Here is a 24,262-nt window from a genome sequence, read left to right on the forward strand (position 1 = left end):
AAAAACACATCTGTTCCACCTTTATTTGACCCTCTAACTCTAGCACTTTCTATTCTATTTTAATTCTACTTTATCTACATGTATCTTCTTTTTTTTATTAACATTGTTTTTTAAAATATTTTTCTATTCCATTTTTTCTATTCTATCTACTTGTATTTCTTTGTGTGTGTGTGTGTGTGTATAATATATATATATAATATGTATAATATACACACCTTGCTACACCGTACTGCGTTTGGCTAACTGAGACTTGTCATTTGCACTTATATATTGTTGCTCTTTTGTTAGTTTTGACGGCTTTTATTCCAAAGGTTGGCGGTTTGAGTCTCAGGTCTGGCAGGAATTGTTGGTGCGGGGAGTGAATAACCAGCACTCTCTTCCACCTTCAATACCACGACTGAGGTGAGACCCTTGAGCAAGGCACCAAACCTCCAACTGCTCCCTGGGCCACACGTCACTTCACTTTCACTTTCAGCCCTGGGGACATCTTGACCCAGTCATCTGACCTTTAAAGAACATATAAAGGCCAAATTATTCCTATTCCTTTTATTTTTGGGGTATTCCATTGCTTTAACTAAATTGGTAAAACTTAAAACTATGCATCTTGACAAAGTAAGTTGAATACATTTTCTAAAATGGAATGTTTCATAATGAAAGTTAAAGTGAAAAAGTGAAAGTGACGTGACATGTGGCCAAGTATGGTGACCCATACTTGGAATTAGTGCTCTGCATTTAACCCATCCAAAGTGCACACACACAGCAGTGAACACACACACACCGTGAACACACACCCAGAGCAGTGGGCAGCCATTTATGCTGCGGCGCCCGGGGAGCAGTTGGGGGTTCGGTGCCTTGCTCAAGGGCACCTCAGTCGTGGTATTGAAGGTGGGAGAGAGCGCTGTACATTCACTCCCCCCACCAATGACTTCATAATGAAGCATAGTTACAGTGAAATGCATCTGAACAGAAATTACATTCAACACTTTTTTAAACCTGTAAACATGTCACAATATAGCAACAGTTACAGTGCAGTGAGACAGAATTATTCCAGTTTTAGGTTGTGAATGATGACAAATTAAGTTTACAGTATTGATCTTAGGCTGTTAAATCATTAAATAACAAAATAACAACAACTTAAATGACAGTGAATTTACTAAATAAATAAATATACCTACCTGCAAAACTACAGTACTGTGAAAAGTTTTAGGCACTTATACGTACAAATACAAAATACGTAAACTAGTTCTCAATCTCTCATCTAGCATGGCCAACTTGATTTTCGGCCTGTTATGTACCTGAACATAACCAAAGTATATTTCTAAAAAGGTATATTCCTCAAAGTATATATATTTTTTAATTGGGTCAGGTTGGCATCTTACCAAAAAAAAAAAAAAAGAGAGATTTTTGTAGATTTTGAATTCAGAAGGCTCACACCACTAGATGTCGCTGTTTACTCGGTCTAGTAATTGCACGCTTCTATACACTGAACGTAACTGGGCCTCACTGAACACTGATTGCTATGCTTCCCACGACTGCATGCGCGAACTTCCTCACTTCCACTTCCATTCGTATCCCGAATCTCACACATGCCAGAATAACGCTGAGCCACTGGATTTTTACAATACGGATGAACGCAGCCATGCATTGCAGGGTGAGTCGCTTATTCTTGTTAATAAAGGTGAAATCAAAGCAGACGCTTAAGTTTTTGCAACCATTTAAATTTCTTCTTAAATTACAGAAATAATAATCCATATTTTCTTAATCGAATAATTTCAAATGTTACTAGTTAAAGTAGACCCGAAATGTATTGAATTACACAGGTTGTTTCATGTCTATGTATATGCATTCTGTTCATTATTTCTATAAATTACTTTAGTTATGGAACTTTGAGTTTAGTTTTTTTTTTTTATTAATCTTGAGTGAATTGTCTATATATCACATATTTTGCGAAGACTTTATATTCAGAAAATTATTCTTCAATCTGGATTACAGATTAACACATAAATACGTATTATATTGTTCAACAGATCATGATTTATAGACTGTCATTTAAATCATTACACATAATATAAAACGTTTATATTTGTATAATAGGCCTATAATTTTAATTTACATGTTATTATAAAATGTAACCATGATTCAAATTCCTTTGTGTAGAATTTAAAGCAAATAAATTAATTATAAAAATAGAGGAGAATATAGTTTCTTTCTTTCTTACTTACTTTACTTACGAAATGGAGAAGAAAAAAAAAGGCCCAACTATGATCTTTCATTTGAGGTCATCAGGGGCGTGTGGCTGCCTGGAAGCATCTACCATGTGGCCCAAAAAATCATCTGCTGGAACCACTCTTTCTGTGGATTTACTGGCAGAGTTAAGCCACAAGTGATTTTAATCATATAGTTTGTGTAAAGGGCAAGGGAAGCTATTTCCTCAAGTTAATGTTAGTCTAGACAATAAAGTGGTAGTTTGATACCTAAACTGTTGTTAAAGTACCAGAGAGGTAATAAACCTTGACAGGATGCAGGTGGTTGGAGATTTAGTTTTTCATGCCATAAATAAACCTGGCAAATAACAATCACATTTCCAAACAATCCAAAAATGCTGAATTGCACTGTTACCACTGCCATAAATAGTGCAGTGAATCCTCAAATTCCAAAATAAACAAGACTTGTAGGACAAATATATCCTTGAAGTCAGATGTGAATCTGAGCAGTATGCTACCAAATAGAAATTTGTCTTTCAGCAGCACACAGAACAAAAACGTCTTATTTGTGTGATATTTCGAGTTAATTTATTCATATCTTTAATAAAATGTCTTATTTTATTATTTAATTTTTATTACAAAGCAATGGCTGTTGAGGAGCTGAACTGATGTTGTGTGGACTGTCTGCTCTTTACAAATCTGTGGCTGTAAGTAACTTGAATTCTCTGACTTTGTCATCGCTGTATATTTTTTTAGACATTTCACAATTTTCACAATGTAGCAGTGCTCATTAGGGTGGTACTGCCTTGGTTGCTCATTGTAATGAACTACGCCATTGTGAAACTTGTTTATGTAGAGTCTACTTTAATGCACATGACTAATATAGATAAGACTCTGGAAATCTGTATGGTAAAACACTATTTGTCTAACTTGAAAGTTTGTTTGGTCCATTACTTTATTGACCAACACTTAAAATGATCTTGCAGGTCAAGATGTGTGGATCTATCTCTGCAATATCTCTGCAAGTGTGGTTGACACTGATGTTGCTCTCTCGACTACAAGGTGCCTGTTTGGTTTCCTTTCTAAGCATTAGAATGTCTAAGATCTAGAGCAGAATGTGGGTCAATGACATATAAGAGTGTCCATGATAAAGGAAAGGACAAATCTTAAACAAATATAGCAGATGGTTCTTTGAAATGTATTCTTTGTGTTCATGTTGGTTTTATATGCTTTTATATGGTTTTATGCCATTTTCCAGAAGAGATTAAACTGAATGACTACATTAGTGTAACTATTAAATGTAATAACATGTTTTTTTTCTCACAATTCTGAAAAAAAGGTTAGAATTGCGAGATATAAACTTGCAAGAATTCTGACTTTTTTCCTCGCAATTCTGAGTCTACTTTTCACAAATCTGAGGTTATATCTTATATCTCTGAATCTCTTATCTTATATCTTATTTTATATCTTATATCTCTGTTTTCTCTGAATTATGAGTTTACATCTCGCAATTCCGCTTTCCACCACAGAATACATTTCTGAGAAAAAAAGTCAGAATTGTGTTATATAATCTTAGAATTGTGAGAAAAAAAGTCACGATTGATTTTATTATTATTATTATTAGTAGTATTATCATGTTGCAGAAACAAGCTTCTATATCTGCATTATGACATAAATTTACTGTTTTATGTTTTTTTCTGCATGTTGGTTATGCCACAGGACTTTTATTAGGCAGACAAGTTTATTCATAAACTATTTTAAAAATAATAAGCAGTGAAGCATTTTTGCTTCTAATATTTATTTATTTTTTGTCAAGAATTTCAGCGTTTTAATAGATATTTTTTCTGATATTTTTATTTTCCGATATTATGATATCAGAACAGTTGTACCACTCTGACATTTTATACTTTACACCCCCTAAAAATAGCAAAACAAAGTTTAATTAAAATAAATAAATAAAAATGCTTATTTTAAAATGCTTACTTAAAAAATGCTTAGAAGTGGATGTATTTGTTGTATACCATTTTAAATGATATCAGATTTGTCAATATGTCCTAGGTAAGGTCCTTGCACCACCTCATCTGCAGGCGATGGCTGGACTTCCCTTCACGCTGGCCTGTAATATTACCATGGAGACAGGAGAGGTTTTAAAACAAGTACTGTGGTTAGACATGGCAAATAAAACTATACTACACTATCAGCCTGATAAGAATGATCATGTCACCAAAGTGGATGGAGTCGAGCTTTCACAGCAAACCGCAAGTCAACAAGCTCACACCAGCGTCATCACTATCAGAAGAGCCGCGCCAGCCAACGAGGGCTGCTACCAGTGTCTTTTTGATGTGTACCCAACCGGGCAGCAGAGAGGAAGGACATGTCTTTCACTTACAGGTGAGGCTTGGTAATCACTTTCAAACTTTCTAAAAATACCCACAGCATGTTTCTGTGCTCTTGATATTTTTCCCCACTGATGATTTGAAAATATGAATTTAGAAGGAAATATTACTCATCAAAGAGACTGCAAAAATGTAGCATAGAAAATGCTATTTTTTAGACCTGTCCTGCACTAAGATGGTTTCATGATGTTATTGGTGGTTATTACATTGCGCTCACAAGACATTGACGACTGGTTATAAATAGTGCCCCAACAGGAAGTGGTGAGAACCACCATCCTGCCTGACATATTTTACTTAAAAAACTGACAACAAACTATCACAAAACCACACGACTCTACATCAGATAAAAACTGCCATTGGGTTTGTGATAAGTTTCATTTTATCAGCCTAAGTTAGTGTTGATAACAAGTGAAGGCAATGGGCGTATGCTAATATATAGTGTCGCACATTTTCCAAATATTTACCTGAGCATAGTCTTAAAGGGATAGTTCACCCAAAAATTTAAATTATGTCATCATTTACTCACTTTCATGTCTTTCCAAGTCTGTATGAATTTCTTTCTTGTGTGGAACATAAAAGAAAATATTTTGAGAAATGTCTCATACAGTGTCACCAAGTCAGTGGATGCCAAAACTTTTACCAACATTCTGAGTAAATGATGACATGATTTCCATTTTTTGGTAAACATTCCTACCTAATGGTCATGTAAAATCTCTTCACTTTTCCTTTTATATTCCTTTCAGCGATGGTGGAAATGATGGACAATAAAACAGTTGTGAGCGGAAAGCCTCTTACTCTTTCGTGCAAGTATGTTCTCAGTATGCGAGTCCGGCAGGTTTTATGGAAAAAAACAGCTGAGCAAGGGGACACCGCCACTGTTGCTTCTTATGTCAAGAATGACAGACCCATCATTGAGACCCCTTTCAAGGGTCGGATCACTCTAAATCCATCACTTGGGCAAACCAAGCTCTCCATACACCAGGCTCAGACAGAGGATGAGGGCTGCTACACTTGCGAGTTTCACACGTATCCAGATGGCATTAAGAGTGAGACAGCTTGTCTGTCTGTTTATGGTAAGTTCAAATGGCAGTAATGGCAGAGCTTATAGACATGTTTATTTGCTTTAAAATGAAGGCTGTGTATTTGAATGGTCTCTAAAATGTTTGGCAAAAAATTAGGGATGCTCCAATACAGCTGTCAGAATTTTTAATAAACCCCAAAACCTTGATTATCTGGTTCAGGTGTTATATATTAGGACTGAATCTTGAAATTGAAAATGCAATTCATAAAATGGCTTGAATTGACCTCTTCTGTGATATGTTGTTTAATTTTTGAATTCAAATAACGATATGTTAACAAATGGCAAATCAGTGTGCATTTTCCGTAAGTGTTGTTTGGGTATTTTACAGCCCCTTTGTCTGTCTTCCAGGTCATGCAAAGTTCTTTAAATATATGTCTGAGTGGGTGTATTTGTAACAGTGAAAGTCGCAGTGAGAGGTGAGGAAGAGAGGGAGAAAGTATTTGTGTGTGTCTGTGTTTGTAAAAACATACAAACACCTCAAAAATAGAATTAAGGGAATCATTTTTAAATTTTTTTTTTACAAATTAAAAGAATGTAATTTATTTACCCTTAAGGTTTTTTTTTCCAAATCCACATGACTTTCTTTCTTCAATTTAATATTAAAATAGAAATTCTGAAGACTTTGTTGGTTGCTTTTTCCCATGTAATTGCAATGAATAGAGACTGAAATTCAAGCTTCAAAAAGCATGCATAAAAGTATTATAAAAGTAGTCCATACTATTCATACTCATACTACTATATTGCAAATCTTCAGAAGCAATATGATAACTATGTGTGACAAACTGACCAAATAACTTCAGAACCCCTGTGACTGAATTGAGTCAATAACTGAGAGCGCTAAAGAGAACTAGGACAGAAGTCATATAGACCACATATATCAGTGGTGGCGAACTCCGGTCCTGGAGAACTGCAGCCCTGCAGAGTACAGCTCCAACCCTAATTAAAACTCACCTGCCTGTAGCTTTCTAGTAACCCTTCAGACCTTGATTAGTTTGTTCAGGTGTGTTTGATTAGGGTTGAAGCAAAACTCTCCAGGGCTGCGGCTCTCTAGGACCGACATTCGCCACCCCTGACATATATGATTTTTTGTACTATTGGGTAAATGACAGCATTTAATTTTTTGGGTAAACTGTTAGTTTAATTTGATGGATTTCTTCCTTGTTCACTCTGAAAATACACTTATATTTCTACAGCAATATCTATTGCTGTGGCATTTCCTGTTTCAGTGAAGTTTCGGTGCAGTATCGCTATAAATTACAGAGAGATAACAAAATGTCCTATATTCTTTATCTCATGCAGCTGTTTTGCAATGGTGATATTAGCGTCAAGATTTTTTGCTCTGTTGAAAACATCCCTTTCATTTCAAGGTAAATTCTTCTTGGGGAGGAAGTTCACCATCAGTCAAAGCTGACAATGCTTGTCTGTGACTGTAGTTTAGGGGATAGATTGGGATGAGGGCCAGTGCGATTACTGCGTTTCTGTTCCTCTAGAACAGAGCTCCATTGTGTTTGCTTTCCCTCTGTTGATATTCCCCAAACAGTCTGGCTGTTGTCACCAGAAATCTCACACAGTCACAAAAGTGGACAGAGATTCAGTCTCCCCTCGTCTTGTCATGGTTTGTCTCTTTCTCTTTTATCTGACTTATGTCACAGAGTACCTCTTTGATGGAGTCTGCCGCAGACATGACCAACCCAGACATGACCTAACCCTAACCCTAACGGCTTGTAATCAGCATAACAACACAAGTGCCTTCTTTTGTCTTCTGAATGAAGCTACCACTTACAATACAACAAAGAAAAGTTCTACATGGCCAGTACAGTATTTGTAATGGACATATACAAAGTTCACATATTTGGCACACTTTAGACTGTTGTGAGGGTTCCCAGCTGAACATTACCTCAGCAACCAAAAGTACACAAGATATATCTATGCATTTTATGTCTAAAGATTTAAAAAGGAAGTAAAATGTTAAAATTAGGACTGTAAATTCAATGTGTTAATTTGCTGCAATTACTGGTGGAATTAACAGATAATAAAGGTTCGAATGCATGTGCAAAATAAAAATGTACTTTGATATGGAACAAAAACAAATTAAAAGATAGATATGGTCCTCACTTGTCAGTAGGCCAAGTTGAAATTATAAGTGCTAGTTTAGTATCATTAAGATAATATTATAGTATTTATTAATATTTTTCGTTTTTGTGTATTTTTATATTTTCTGAAGTTGTGCTGCTTTATGTTAGTTAAAGTGTAATAAAACACAATTTTGTTGTGTTTTTGTCATTTTTATTAGTTTTGTATGTCTATATAGTTTTTGTTCATTTTATTTCAGTTTTCATTTTAGTTATTTCAGTACATCAAGTTAAACTAATTGAAAAATGAGAAACGTTGCTTTGGCAGCTAGCTGAAATATATATATTTGGTTACACTTTATTAGGACCAGTTCTGACTATTAACTAAATATTAACTATGACTTTTGCCTCAGTAAACTCCTAATTTGCCGCTTATTAAGATTAAGGGATCTAGAATATGGTCATGCAGAATAAGGCATTAATATGTGCTTTATAAGTACTAATAAACAGCCAATATGGTAATAATAGGCATGCTAATAAGCACCTAGTTAATAGTGAGCATAGGTCCCTAAACTAAACAAATAAATGAATAATACTGTATATTCATTCTATTTTAAGTTAACATTAATTTTATTCATAAGTACAGAAAATATGTGGGTGTCATTCACCCTAGCCCACATTTGCTTAACTATACTCAAGCTTTTATATTCAAGATATTTCACCTTTTATAATGTCGATTCAGTGTTTCAGTGTCTTTTAGTTACGTTGATTTGGGGGCTTTTCCCAGCAAATATACTGATATGTGATTAATGTAATTATTTAAGTGTCATATCATGAAATGAATTCAAGTGAAGTGCTTAACTGATTTACAGTCATATTTTAAAAGTCTTCACTCTGTTAAAAAGAACATAATGTTAATGTCTTATATACAGTAATTACATAATGAACTTCATGTCATTTTCCTAGTCCTACCCAAACCTGAGGCCAGTTACGTCACCGTATCAGAGGACATTGTTGAGGCGAACTGCTCAGCCGTGTCACGTCCTGCAGCAGAGATCTCCTGGAACGTGGAGGGTCATAATCAAACACTGGGCCCTGCTGTCACATCATTTTACCAGCTAGGGGACGGCACCACAATGGTGGTCAGTTCCATTCAAATGCAGGCTGAGCTACTGGACGATGAACTTGTGAAGTGTGAAGTTCGTCACCAAGGCCTTGAGTCTGCAATCTATGTGTCTCTGAATAAATGTGAGTGAAACGTACTCAACTTGATCTTTTTGTCCTGTTATACCTTGATGGTTTTGTTTCTAGACTGTTGTTAATATTTGATTTTTTTTTTAGTTAATATGTGTGTTTTTTTTTATATATTGCAGATAGGAATTTCCATGTCATTCCCATTTCAGCCAGCTGTGTGGCTCTTGTGCTGCTCATATGTCTGTGTATCTGCCTGAAGAGGTGCTAACTTCACCTGCTGATATGGTCAGTAGCACCACAAAATGTCTGTCCACTTTAATATTGTGTTTCACATTAATTTAATGCTTAATCCCAGGGCATGTTCAGTTTTTATAATCATTTACAAAGTATTTATTAAATAATGTTTATATAAAATGTAAAATAAAGGCTGTCGGATCCATGCTTATAATAAGTTTTCAGTATAAGGGTGTACACATGAAAGAATGTAGAAGTTTGTATGCAAGAAAAAGCACAGGAAGAAGAAAGGGTTTACTTTGGGTAAAACTGTAAATATTTGGTTTTTAAACTCTTGGCTTTTGACACTAACTGAAACAACAAGCTCTAAATAAATGTGAATGTAATAAATAATCATACATGTAGTAAATATAGTTTTGAAATTTGATGATCACAGGCGCATTACTGTGCTGGAAGTAAAACCAAGCTTTTCATTTATTGTTGGGGACAGAAGTATGTCAGGTCACCACGTTAAAACATATTTATATAACCCATACACAAATGTAAAATGTGTACATACATTCAATTTCCACGTATGAAATATATTGTCATATGTAGTAAGACATATTAACCTATTCGAAATTTGAACAATTTCATATATTAACGTATCTAGTCTGTGTAATACATTTGATCATATATCATGTAATCCTAAAACCCATCAATACATGTTGATATTATATAAGTAAATATAAAAGATACACATGCATTTAAAAAAACAAATATTACAAAAACATATATAAATATACAGATTCCCATATGTTGTTTTAATGAAGTTGCATATAATGTAAAAATAATCATATAGATATTATTAACATATGTACATATACAAATTTTGCTATGGGGATTTTATATTTGTTATAAACTTCCTCATCCACCCTGTGCATGTGTACAAAAAATTATATATTGCCTTATATGCAATGTATATGGCAATATCACTCTTGATAGGCCATATGTCATATTACATTTCCATATAGAAATAGTAAAATATAATTATGCAAATAGTAAAATATACTTATAATAATATAATATAATATGTAAATACTTTATACATTTAGATTTTTAGATGTGATTTAGGTTTAGGTGTGATATATTGTGTTTCACCCTAAAGTTAAAGACTGCACTATTGTAATTAAATACCCCAGAAACCTTTTAGAGAGGAGTTGATAAAAACAGCTACTGGAGAAATGTATAGCCGGAAATAGAGAGGGAGACGCCAGAATGACTCACTAACCTCTCACTTCACACAATCTGTCTTCTTTATTCAAGCCTTTCTTCCTGCTTCATTCTCTTCCACTTTCCTCCCTTAGAATCTACAGGTCACCCGAGAGGGTCAAAAAAGGAAAAAAGCATTTCATATTTGTTTAAACCAAGGCAGCTAGATCTGCACAAGAAGCCTCGGGAAGTGAAAAAAAAAGTGCCTCAGGCCACACATACGGGAAGTCAAATCATTCTGTTCACGTTGTGTTCATTGAGTCGTCCTCTTATTGCTCTTTACTACACTAAACACATGACTTCTAATCAGTGAAGTGGTCCTAAATTTCTTCTGCTCAGTTGTGATTTTTGATTTGATTCTTATTGCTTCAGAAAGTTGCACTAAAATATGTTTTGTTGTCACATTAAAAAAAAAAAGTATAGTAGCAAAGATTATAGTGAAACCATATAGCCAAGGGTGTAGTATGTTTTTACAGAGCCCCGTTTATGTGCTGAGCCACAAGAAGTCTAAGGTGTTACCACTTCCTGTCTCTTGCAAGAAGCCCATCTTATACCATGACCGTTTAATATCTAAAGTGCTTCTTACAGAGTCAAGGAAAAAAAAAAAAAAAGTGTGACAAACAAAGAGTCAATGTGAATTGCGCTTACAACTCATTTGACTTCTATGATGGGAATTATTTATGAGTGAAATGGGAAATAAATGGGAACAAGAAAAAAATGGGAAGGGACATTATTTTATTCATTAGGACTTGATTAAATCATGAAAAATGTTCAATGTTTAATACAGAATGGAGTGAGAGTGATGTCTACAGAGCTATTTGGCTGTTGTATTTTGAGATTCTAAAGATTATAAAGAAAAACTTTTTCTTTGCAATAACAAGCTCTGATGAATCATTCACAATAAGACATGTAATGTGCTTGAAGAAAGAATTTAAATGCTAATATTGACTTTTAAACCCTTTGGCCCCTTAGAAATGAATGCTACATTCCATTTGGCCCGAAACTGTGTTGCTGTTCCTTAAATGTTGAGTGTCACATTTGTCTGAAGTTTCCAGAGGAGGATGAGCTCCCCCATTCGAGCCTGTTTCCTCCCATGATTTTTCTCCCTCTTTATGTAAACATATTTGTTGAGCTTTTCCTTGCCACTGTCACCTTTGACTTGCTCACTAGGGGCATTATTTATTTTATTTTAATTTTTTTTCCAGTATTGGAATCTAAAACCTTTTCTTATCTTAGTGTATTTTGCAGAGCTTGTCATATATTCTCTGAGCAGTGGAAACATTGTGGCTCTGTGGTGTTTGTCAAAACACTGCTCTGCATGTGAGCGGTAAACCTCTGGCTCAGTCGGTTTGAGTTGGACTATTTGTAGTAACTTGTTTAGTTGAGAATTGACTAGTTTGTCTAAACAGAGAGAAAGGGGTAAATTGATCTTATTATTCAGCATATTTTGACCTCTGTAAAATTTAGAAAAATTAATATGCTTTAAATAAATATTTTAATTGTATAACAGACCAGAATTATACTCTATAAATAGACTTGCCCATGTTTATGCGGTATATAATGCTGAATACAATATATATATTTTTTTAAATAATATTTTCATAGAGAGAGGGAGGGAAATAAACACAAGGAATATTTGTTAAAAATCCAGATTTTCATATTGGAAGCACCATGGGGACATGGGGAAATGATCACATCTTCTTGAACAAAATGATTAAATTCACCATCATGTTTTAAAAGTATGTGCTATTATGATAAAAGACTAACTAACTTCCATGTTACCCATTATTGTAAGAGTTAGTTATTTGATGGAGACATGAAGATGTACCACATAGTAGGAATGACCCAGACAGTAGTAGTTAAGCTGTAAACATAGTTTATTTTTTATTCTGTTTCAGTATTGATGTAATCTCATGAGAGACAGGAAAAATCCTCAACTGGAATAATAAAGGAACATTGTTCACCATTCAACCCAGCCTTGTATCAACTCAAGATGGAGAACATTAAGTAAAACATTAGCTGCAGGAGTTGTAGGATTAGATTGAACACGTTTTGTTGTTAAATAAGGCTTTTGCTTTGTAATTCTACGACGTTAACACATTTCTTTTTCCTTTTTCTTTCTTCAGGCTGCCTGAAATGAAAGGAAATGCTGCTATGTTCAGATGTTCTCCCTGACCAAACAACGGCGTTCCCTCTGTCTGAATCACAGACGAATCTGAGTCAACGTCTTCTAATATAACTGATATTCAGTGTAACAGTATAAAAACAAACATTTAATCACAACACTTTCAACACTAAATGCCTTATTTATTATAAACGGTATATTTTAGTGAAGCATTTTTTTTCTTAGCCGAACTCTAGTGAATCATACTCGTTAAAGTAACCTACATCTAAGCAGACTTATATTATCTGAAAGCTGACATTCTGTAACCATAGAGAAGTCAATAGCCAGAATTTTTTTTTATTGTTAGCTTTACTGATGTTTTGATGTGTGTAATAAAAATAACAAAGTTTTATCAGGGGAAACACTTTAGACATGATAAGCACCTATTTGGCCTTTGGTGCCAAGTTATTGTCTTGATGTTTGGATTAAAGTGATTCAATTATTACACTCATTTTCCCACTAGAGGGAATTACACTCATAGTTTAAAACATGCGTCATTCTGAAATGAGGTATTTCCCTTCCCCTTCACAGCTCTTTGTGTTTTATGTGTTTTATATGAAGTTCTCTGAAACCTCTCAAATAATAAAGGAAACATGATCTTTGTTAATCAAACTTTGTGACATTGTCGGGCATAAGATGAAAAATATATTGTTAAAAGATAAACATAAGGTGAGTCAGGGGTATGTGTGTTTCCATCCACCCACTCATAATAATAATAATAATAATAATAAAAATAAAACTTACCAGGTCTACAGCAAATGTCATAACATGTTAAAAGTAGAAAGATATTTAACTAATAATTCCTTAAATTTATCAGTTACATATCTTAATACATATCTCTTTCTGAACACATTGGTTTGCCAATCTATCCCATTATATATGCTGTATGTTTTTGTAGATGGTGTGTTTTTCTAAATATCTTATCGATCTAAAAGCAAAAAAGGGTAGTATATATTGTGTTTGTGCAGGCAAAAATGTATTTTCTTGATGTTTTATGAGGAATTTATTAAAGAAAAATGTTATTAACAATCAGCGATTTACAAATACAACAACACAACATTTCTGAAGCAATTATGGAGTAATATTTTCCACAGTTCGTCATATTACTACTTCAAAGCAATATTAACTGCAATATATATGAACTGAATTTCTTAAGTATTCTCATTACTTAATCATTTATTAGTCTAATGAGTATTTTAACAACTGAATGGCAAAAACATAAAATAAAAATGATTCAGAAGCAAATTAATATTCTGTTCTTCTGATGTTGCTCTGGCATATCATAAGTATACTGGTACAAAAAAATGTACTGGAGCAGTACCCTTTATGAAGGTATTAATTATGTTTAAAGTACTAATGCGTACCTTTAAAGTATATGTACCATTTAGGGGTAAATAGGGTAAAAAGATGTACATTTTAGCTTTTGTATCTTAGGGCACCACCCCAGTGACAGCTTTGTACTTTATTTCTGACAGTGTAGTTTCTTAAACACGGTATACAACAGATGTCAGCAGGTCTGAGTTCAGATAGAGATGGGGAGGAAGAAGCAGGTCATTTTTGTGTGTATCCATGTACTGTGGAAGTGAAAACAGAGCATTTTAAAATGTATTTTTCAACATACAATAAACAGTTCCACATATATATTTAAAACAAAATATACCTGATTTCTATTTGCCTTATCTTTTCTTGTAGATTTTCTTCCTAAAATATTTAATAGGATTATCCAAGGAAACACAAAACTAGTATGATTTTAAAGCAACTGTGATGTTTAGTTTAAACACTCAAATCACTCACCTTGGTGTCTAATGACATAAAGAAATGATACAGTCATAACTATGAAGACCAGCCCCACTCCACTGCAGATGTACACATATGGCCATAGCCACTTAAGATCATCCTTTGCACCTGAATTTAGATCACCTAATATTGAAAGAAATTAATAAAATAATATTTTATAGTTGTTGTCATTATCATAGGTTCATATCAACATGAAAATGCATTTGTTCAAGCAAAATGTTCCCAGTAATGTCATGAATTGTAATGTTCATGCCCTTAAGTGTGTTGCTTTGATTGCGTGACACCTCATCTTCATTTTTATCTAGTGAATATAATAAAGTATTTAAATATTTATATTCAACAAAATGTCCGAATGCATTTTACCAGTGAATCAACAGATAATGTATCTTACCTGTCACAGTGACATTAATAGTATGGCTTACAGATGTGTCACCACCTTTACATCTGTAGGAACCTGTATCCTCCATTGAGATGTTCAGGAAAATCAGGAAAGCCACCCATTCATGTTCTGTGATGCTCTTCCACTCAGTTCTTATGTGATGTGAGTAATTTAAAGCTTTACAGCCACTTCCATTGAGTTTGCACCATGAGACTCTTGGGTTCCTGTGACATCCTTGTAGAGTTAAAGTACAGTTTATCTTCAACTCGGTCATAACTGGAGCTCTAAACACTGTGTTTCGTGGCACTCTGATCACTGGAATACAATTATTATCAGACCCTAAAAGAATGAAGGAAAAAAAATAGGAAGACCAAGAGAGAGAGAGAAGTGAATTTTTTAGTGAATTGTCTTTAGTTATCTGCATTGACATCATCCACTAAATAAAACTGTTTAAGACCATTATAGAATTTTCACACAATACTGAACAAGTAAGCTGTTTAATCTTCAGTAGAACTGAAACTGTTATTTAAACTATTAAGAATGTTGGTGTAACATGTACATGTTAACATGTAACACAACAAATGAACAAATTTCAACTTGTTTCTGTAAATGGTGAAACACCTCACCCTGCACCCATAGTGAATGGTTTAGATTATTATTTTTTGTTTGTTTGTTTTTATAGAGGTGGTTTTAGATTTGATAGTAACCGTACACCACACCCAATTATTGCAATGCGGCACATTAATATCTGAGGCTTTACTTTGGCTTACTCTATGCTTTTGGATATAAAGTCAAAGGTTCTTCATCTAAATTATTAAATTATTAGAAGCAAGTATTTACCAGCATGTGCTATATTATGAATTCATTTATAATACAATATATTATATTGTTACGTCAGGTAAATAACATAAAATCCTTTTAACATTATCTGGCAAATGCATTGCACACATATGCTGTAATATCACTTTTAACAAATATACTATAATACATCCCAAACATCACATTTAAGAAAATATTTCTGACAGTCCATAGGGCAGGTCTTAATACTCACCATCTTTGGTGCCAATGACACTGACACACATCAATATCAGAATAGTGGCCAGGATAATCTGTAAGACAGAGTTGCTTTTTGTTGAAGTTCTTTTATCAGAAAATGCATATTTAAAAATTAATATAAATATGAGAGCTGTGCATCAGCGTGTGCAAATATGTTGGAGTGAAATGGAAATGTGTTGGAAGCTGTAAGTTCTTCAAAGACATCTCTTACCATCTCTGTTTCTCTTTTCTTGTACCTTCTTAACTTTTATCTTCAAATCCTTGAATCACAGGTGCTTTTAACCTGCGTTGTTTCTCAGGTGAATTTGTTACTCGGCTTTGTGTCTGTGTCTGTTTCTGATGGTTGTTCTTCTTCTTAGCCTTCTTTCGTCATTAACAGTGTCAAACCTCATCTAGTGTGTTTGTAGTGGTTTCAGGTTGTTTGAACCTAGTCCAGGTTGGTTGAACTTTCATGCAAATGTTGAAGAGATTAAGGATGAAGAATCAGTAGGCAGTGTTGCCAATTTAGCAATTTCTTTCTTTCTTTCTTTTTTTTTTTCTAGATTTGGCAATTCTGCACGTATATAAGCAACAAATTTAGCCCTTTTTTTATTTGACAACTTTTAGCAACTTTTAAAAAGTGACTCAAATGATAAAAAGGCACATTTTACCTCTAAATTACACAAAAAGAGGAAACCATTGAACAGCTTGCCAGCCAAGTAGCACATCAGCCTGGAAAGAGTTGGAGAGATGTGCCTAGCATTACACGCAACATGTGTGAATCATGCTGCTAGTTGCAATTGTTCAATAATAATTTATGATACACTTTGTTTTTAACTTGTACCTATAATTGTTGATCAGTTAGGTACACTGTAAAAAATAAACAAATGTGTAGAAAAATGGAAAAGGTACTGGTAATTTTCTGCCAGGACATTATCTGTTAAGTTTACAGACATTTCCTGTAACTATGCAACAAAATGCAAATTAAAAATACAGTAAAACTCCTGTGAAAATCAATACGGAAAATTATTTCATATTGACACAGTAAATGCACCATATTTTTACAAACCTTTCTTAAAGTATAGTATATTAACTAACTACCAATATGCTATATACTATTATACTAAAACTATAATAGTTCAGAATGTGTAGTTGTACTATTTAATATGAACATACATTAAATGTAATTGTTTAAGAATGTGCAACTGTTCAATAATTCAATGTTGTGTTTATATTACTTTTACAAATATTATGTGTATATTACTTTTACGGACAAATCTAAATTAACATATTTCAAATCAAATTTTTCGCTGAGATGGCAAGCCACTTTGGGTAATCTCATTGTGTATTCTAAGCAATGACAAAATTTAATGTTTTTGTTTCATAAAGACGTCATCGCACATTGACATTTCAATGTCATTTAGCAACTTTAAGCAACAAATCAACCTGCCTTTAGCAACTTCCTTTTAAAAATATAGGTGCAAGCAGCAATTACCGGGGTTCAAGCGTTTAAAGACCATTGAGCAATTATAGACATTTTAAGATGATTTTACCCAAAAAGGCTAAAAAAATCATAAATACAATCACTAGAAATATTATTCAATGATTTATGACTTTTCACCAATAGGTGGCGCTGCTCCCAAATTGATGTGGTTTGGTTAACTAGGGGTGATGATGACACACATAGTTTGGTGCCAATATGCCAAAGAATTGCAGAAAAACAGGCTTAGATCCATTTTGGCATTTTTCATATATCCTGACCACTAGGTGGCACTGTGCCAAAACTGTGCAGGTAACCGCAGGACATGGTTGTCATAAAAAACTCCCTGTTTGGTCTGAACACAATAAAGCATTGAGGAGATATAGCCTTATGTCCATTTTGCTCTTTGACAAATCATTTGTGCGTTATCCGAGAATGTGAGTGTATAAAAAAAAAAAACGAATAAACCATCTAGGAAGTGTTCAAAAAATAAACTTTTTTACGTAATGTCAAATATTTAACAAACGGTTTGATTGGAGTTAGTGGTTCTAGATGCAAAGTTGTTTAGAATGAGGAGATCTAGCATATGAATATTGTCTGTATGTGTGAAATATCGTGTGATATACGAGGCATAAAACACGATAGTGCCACCTAGGGTCTGATTTCTTTCACATTTCTCACAGACCTCTAGGGCCATGAGTCAAACAGGCCCATTGAGTTTCATTCTGATTGGCCTCCGTTAACCTTGTCTAATAGGTGCTCAAAATTGATTGGCTGATGGCGGCCATGTTTTTCAAGGTACAAATAGATGCCCTCATAGATATTGGTGGCACCACACCGCATGCTAAATTTCAAGTCAATCAAACTAATGGGTGAGTAGTTACAGCCATGTTCATGTTTTTTTTCCTGTTATAGTGCCAAGTGGTCAAACTTCCCAATTTTTTGTAATTTGACCAAAGATTGAGCTCATTCATATGTGTTCCAAGAAAATATCTCATTCCATTCAAGAGTTATAGCTGTTTTAGTAAAAGTGGCCCCACTCACTTTGAACGTTTTTGCACCCTGTTCCGATTGGCAATGGAACTTCAACTTGGTTTTGATAACTTTTGCTAATCAGACTGCAGAGATCTTTTCCGCACTGCTTTGGTTCTGATTGGGCAAAAAAACCTAGGACTAGTTCACAAAATAGGTTTTGCAAAAAGTAAAAAAAAAAAAAAAATTCATGACGGAAATGAAATTTGAACCATTTTGTTTGTATTGAGCCAATGATTCCAACAATATAAGACACTTGAGTCTGTGACAAACGGTAGGAGTTATGAGCGATTTCGCGTTTTCGATCGCTGTAGCGCCCCCTAATGGCCGATTGGGATGAGTTTTTGACAGTCTCTCCCTAAATTGAGCTCTACTATCTAGCCGAGTTTCAAGTTTCTAGGACTGCACTTTCTAGGTCTGCATAATCAGTTTTACAGCAGAAAGTTATTATTATTATTATTATTATTATTATTATTTGCACTTAAATTAGTTGGCAACACTGACAGTAGGACAATGAGTTCAAAAGAACTCAGTAACACCTCCTTGTGGATAATGACAGAAAAGCAGCACAGGCAGAAAAATCAGATTTCTCTGCTTACATTCTGTTCTGTTCAAGATGTAATGTGTTGAATCAAACCATTTTCTGCCTGGAAAAAAAATATATGAATGCATGACATCAACTGAAATCACCCTTTTGAACAGAAATATTATACATTTTTGAGATTCATTGTTAACTGATTATTGCAATTACTTGAGACTTGACTAAGACTTGAGTAAATTATGAGTTTAATGAAGGCCTAAATTAGCTTTCAGACAGACACAGTGTGCAGATTTTTATATCTTTCCAAAAATTTACATTAGTACATTTACATTACATTATTTGCATCTTATCTAGTGCAACCAAAGCCAAAGGCGAAGTATGTTTTTACAGAGCTCCGTTTATGTACAGAACCACAGGAAGTCTAAGGAGTTACCACTTCCTGTATCATGCAAGAAGCCCTCTTAAACTTACCTTATACCATGACTGATGGCTTTTTAGTTGCCACTGGTAACAGGACATCACTGTTTAAGACATCCTATGATAAATCACTTCAATAAAGTGCTTTTCCAGATTCAAATAAATATGTTCACTTGTTATTTGTTATAATATGACAAACTACTTAAAGTCAATGTGAATTGTCATTTACTGCCAATTATACTTTCAGAATGTGACCCATTTACATGTGATACAGGATATTCAACAAGAAAATATTTTTTCTACGGGGAACTGATTGGATCATGAAAGTGAACATTACATACCAGAATGGAGCGAGACCAAATGCAAGTTAAAACAAATAAACAATAACCACATTATGCAATATTCTTCAAGGCCTATGTGACATCAGCAAAAATGGAAAGTTGTTTCAGAGGAAAAGCATTTACATGTTGAATCTAAAGCAGCTTTTATGTAAGTGATAAAGTGTGTATAACATGGTGCTATCAAAACACTTAGCCTGTAGGTGTATTTCTTTTGCTTTTGTCAAGCACTTACACTTATTACTGTGACTTAGTGACAAAATTCAGTCTCTTATTGCTATATATTAATAATTAATTTAACATTTAACCAGAAACGAATCAACCATTGATTTGCTGTAAAAATCTGGGGCCAGACTGACAATAAATTCCAAGAAGTTTGTAATAATATTCCTCAATGCAATTCTTAAAAAAAAATCTTCTGAAATTCTCAAATATTTCTTAAAGGAAATCTATTATGCAGAATACACTTTTATATTGTTTTTGAACATAATTATGTGTCTGCAGTGTGCGTACTCAACCACATACTGTGGTAAAAATCCATCCATTCTATTTGTTATTTTCCCCATAAAACAGAAATGGTGTCTCAAAATGAGCCATTCAGGAATGTACTCCAAAGTGAGGTCAAATTGGAACTGGCCCCGCCCACGACTGGCAACAGAATTGGACCTATTATCTTAGCTCCTCCCCTGAGTGAGCAGTACACAGTCCACTAAATTCATTTTTCTAATTCTGCTTTTCTGTTGTTGTTTGATTCATATTAACAGCACAGACTGCAGTATGTATATTACGCTGCTGTCACTTAAATACGCCAATCTAATATGCACGTACATTCACTGACATAACCGACTATGTGAACTTTGTGTTTTTGACGTAACATTGTGTGCAGTTGAGAACTTGAGAACTCTTAAGAACATAAGATGCAAATGAGAACTTAAGTTGTGTCCCAAATGACACACTATACACTATGTACTTATACACTATGTATTCAACCATGTAGTGTATGAACTATATAAGGTTATTATTTTGACATTCAAAATCGGAATCTGATAGCCCCTGCCTCTCTCTCCTCTAAATTAAAGCTGCAACAGCTGAGTGCATGAAGTGTCCAACATTCCACACTTCCGCTGCATCCAAAATTGAATACTTCCGTACTAGTAGGCAAAAACAGTATGCCAAAAAAGTAGTGTATCCAAATTCATAGTATTCGAAAAACAGCTCTTCAGCCGTGACTTTATGATACAGCACGGCCTCTCGTACCTTATTGCTTACACGCACACTCTCTCTCTCTCTCTCACTCTCTCTCTCTCTCTCACTCTCTCATTCTCTCTTTCTCTCTCTCTCTCTCTCTCTCTCTCTCTCTCTCTCTCTCTCTCTCTCTCTCTCTCTCTCTCTCTCTCTCTCTCTCTCTCTCTCTCTCTCTCTCTCTCTCTCTCTCTCTCTCTCTCTCTCTCTCTCTCTCTCTCTCTCTCTCTCTCTCTCTCTCTCTCTCACATACACACACACATTTGTCATTATCTGAATGATCTGAACACATATAACGTCTTCTAACTGATAGGTATCCAGTCTGAAAGTATAAATACAAACATTTAATCACAACATAAACAACACTAAATGTCTTATTTATTAGAATGTATATTTTAGTAAACCATTTTTATTAGCCAAACTGTAATGGCTCATACACCTAAAAGAGATCTAAATATAAGCATAATTCTGTTATCTGGAACTTCTGTCTCTAACATACTCAATAACCAAAAGTCAATAACCATATGCTTACTGATGTTTTGATGTGTGTAGTACAAACAACGTTTTAACACTCTTTTAGACATGAGCACCTTTTGGTGCCAAGTTATCATCGTTTTGAAGTTTAAATTAAAGTGAAGTTTTACTTAAACTGTGTCTTACTTTCCCTCTAGGGGAAAGTGTACTCATAGCTTCAAATGTTTAGCTCACTCATGTCATTTGAGTGTTTCTATTCCTTTTCACACCTCCAAGTATTTAATGAGTTCTGTATAAAGTTCTCTGAAATAAAAAAAGTAAATATGCACCTTGTTAATCAAACTGTGCAACACTGTTGATCACACAATACTGTATGTAGTTTGCTTTGTTTTCTGAAAGAGAAACACGAGGTGATTGTGGGGCAGAGGCATCCACCTTGTGTGTTTTCATCCACCTACTCATAAAGGAAATTAAAAAAAAAGTCACACCACATTTCACAGTTACTTCACCTGGTCTACAGTGATGTTCATAACATGTTAAATGGTTGTATATAGAGGCCTTTTGGAAGATTTTTTTATTATGCAAAAGGAGTTTTATTTGCACACATTATTATTATTTTTACACATTGTTTTGCTAATCTGTCCAGCACAATGTTGAGGCCAATTGTAATCCAATTAACATACATTTTGAAGCTGAGCCACAATTGTCTAGATCTGGAAGGAAAAAAAAAAACACCTTGTGCAATTTCAGTCGGACTAAAGAGTTTACATGACATTTTAGAAGGACCAGTTATACTATGTGCATAATTCAAATGTTTTTAATGAGGTGGCTAATCCGTACGAATTCGTACAAATTGGTATGACATCCCTTGTACGATTTTGTGCGATTTCTGTGAGGGGTAGGTTTAGGCACGAGGTTAGGGGTGGTCCTTCATACAAATTCCCACTAATTAGTCACCTTGTAAAATATGTACGAATTGCTGTGATCTCTTTTTGTGGATATTGGTTTTATTTTAGGATTGTGGTGCAACGTCATAATCAAAATAGCAAAAAACAGCTTAATAGCCTGTTGTGTCATATTTTGTGAATTTTGATTTATCTAAGGGTGCTTTCACACCTGTAGATCGATTGCTTTGTTCCGAAACAGGGATTAAAATTATTACAATGTTGCTTTTTATTCTTGGTGTGGTTCGCTTTCACACGGCAAAGTTTCAAAACGGACCAAATTTGTTAATACAAGTCACGCACGCGCGAGTAAACTGTTATCTCATTGGTCAAAGTTTCATGGTTTATTTTCCGGGATTCCACTTAGCTGTCACGCATGTCATCCGTCAGGATGGAACAATAACAGCTTCGCGGGCTTATTATTGTTGTTTTTTTTTGGTATAGCTGTCGTTATAATTTATCATTTTGAGCAGGAGTCCAGGATTGATTGGGAAAACATTTTTAAAATGCACCTACAAAGAGGAGCAATAAGGGGCATTATAAAATGAAAAAGTGCGCTTTTTTTATTTTGAATGGCGAAGACGTGCTCACCCACAGACATTCACAGGTTCATTTTGAAGTATTAGCAAAACAACAAAGCTAATGCTTTTCACGGAACTTACGTAATTACCCATTATACATTGTGATATAGCCTGGTTCGTTGGTCCCTTAGATCGGATTGCTTTCTCACTACAACCGAACCGCTCCAGAGTTAGTTTTCAATCGAGCCGAGACCACCTCGTTCAGGCGATCTCGGACCGATTGTTTTGGCGCGGATCCGGGCGCGATTGCCGTGTTCACATATGCCCAAACGAACCGAGCTAAGGGGAAACGAGCCAGGTTCCGAAACAACGGGCCAGGTGTGAAAGCACCCTAAGTGAATTGATTCTTGTTAAATCCATTCACCAAAAAGCTTTGGTCGATTCACTCACTGACCATTCAGGTTATATCATTATGCCAGTAGGTGGTGTGATTTATGTGCATTGTCCACAAGACTGGAGAAAATAATCTCCAGAAAGTGCATTTATGCATTCTGCAACTGACAGCTAAGCAGATCTAATATTTTCCGTGGTTTTCGTTCACAGTATTGTTCAAAGACTTGTTCTAAAACACTCACTCCACAAATATAATGCTGCATGCAACCATCTTAAGAAACATATGTTTGTATATTTTGCTTCTAAAACATTGACATTTCTAAAAGTAAACAACATGTGTTATCATATAATATCTGGAGAAAGCAATGTTATGGATAGAGGACTTGTATTTTAGAAAGAAACAATGATTTCAGGTTAAACACGTCTTAATTGTGGATTATTGTGATGTTTTTATCAGCTGTTTAGGGTCATTTTGATGGCATCCATTCACTGCAGATGATCCATTGGTGAGCAAGTGTTGTAATGTAATCTACATTTTGATGGCCTGAAGGTGAGTATACTTTTAGAAAATTTTATTTTGTGTGAATTATTCCTTTAACACATAACGTTCACTTATCCTTCTCTTGTCAGCCTGCACTCTATACTGATAAAATTTGTTGTCAGTTTTTTTTTTTTTTATTATAAAAGCCTCCCCCCAGGGCCGTCTCTAAGAATTCTGGGCCCTGTGCACTGAATTTGCTATGGGGCCCCCTCAAAATCACATTCTGTGGGTGAGGGGGTTTGCGATAGCACAATCACATTTAGTATGTACGCGATTGCAATCAGGGCCGTGCACAGACCTTTTGAGGGGCATGTGCTGAAACTGAAAAAGGGCACCGCCCCTTTTTTTTACTGGTTACATCTTAATGATAAGTGGAGAGTATAGAATACTACATTCAAAAATTAGCTAGCTAGCAAATATGCATATTAACATCGTAAACATTAACCATGCTGTGAGTGTGACCATATATAATGTGCTCTGCACAGGTTGAGCCCTACCTGTGCACGTGCCTGATTGCAATGGGCCCCTGTTA

The 24,262-nt window shown here is 34.6% G+C and overlaps 1 protein-coding gene across 1 annotated transcript; it reads left to right on the plus strand.

Moving 5' to 3' along the window:
- Positions 1–1,559: 1,559 nt before the first annotated feature.
- On the plus strand, positions 1,560–13,249 carry LOC107654880 (OX-2 membrane glycoprotein-like). Its single transcript, XM_016442189.1, has 8 exons — positions 1,560–1,651; positions 2,848–2,911; positions 3,191–3,266; positions 4,263–4,595; positions 5,344–5,673; positions 8,720–9,001; positions 9,127–9,232; positions 12,559–13,249. Exons 2-7 carry the CDS (start codon positions 2,873–2,875, stop codon positions 9,213–9,215), a joined length of 1,149 nt encoding a protein of 382 aa, XP_016297675.1. The 5' UTR covers positions 1,560–1,651; positions 2,848–2,872; the 3' UTR covers positions 9,216–9,232; positions 12,559–13,249.
- The last annotated feature ends 11,013 nt before the right edge of the window (positions 13,250–24,262 follow it).

This window comes from Sinocyclocheilus anshuiensis, unplaced genomic scaffold (genome assembly GCF_001515605.1).
Source record: "Sinocyclocheilus anshuiensis isolate Anshui unplaced genomic scaffold, SAMN03320099.WGS_v1.1 scaffold1231, whole genome shotgun sequence".
Lineage (NCBI taxonomy): Eukaryota > Metazoa > Chordata > Actinopteri > Cypriniformes > Cyprinidae > Sinocyclocheilus > Sinocyclocheilus anshuiensis.

Excerpts from the sequence above, each read along its gene's own strand:
- LOC107654880 (XM_016442189.1), top strand. The coding sequence starts at position 2,873 with ATGTTGTGTGGACTGTCTGCTCTTTACAAATCTGTGGCT. Across the intron at positions 2,912-3,190 it reads CTCTTTACAAATCTGTGGCT|GTCAAGATGTGTGGATCTAT; the intron begins GTAAGTAACTTG and ends ATGATCTTGCAG. Across the intron at positions 4,596-5,343 it reads GACATGTCTTTCACTTACAG|CGATGGTGGAAATGATGGAC; the intron begins GTGAGGCTTGGT and ends TATTCCTTTCAG.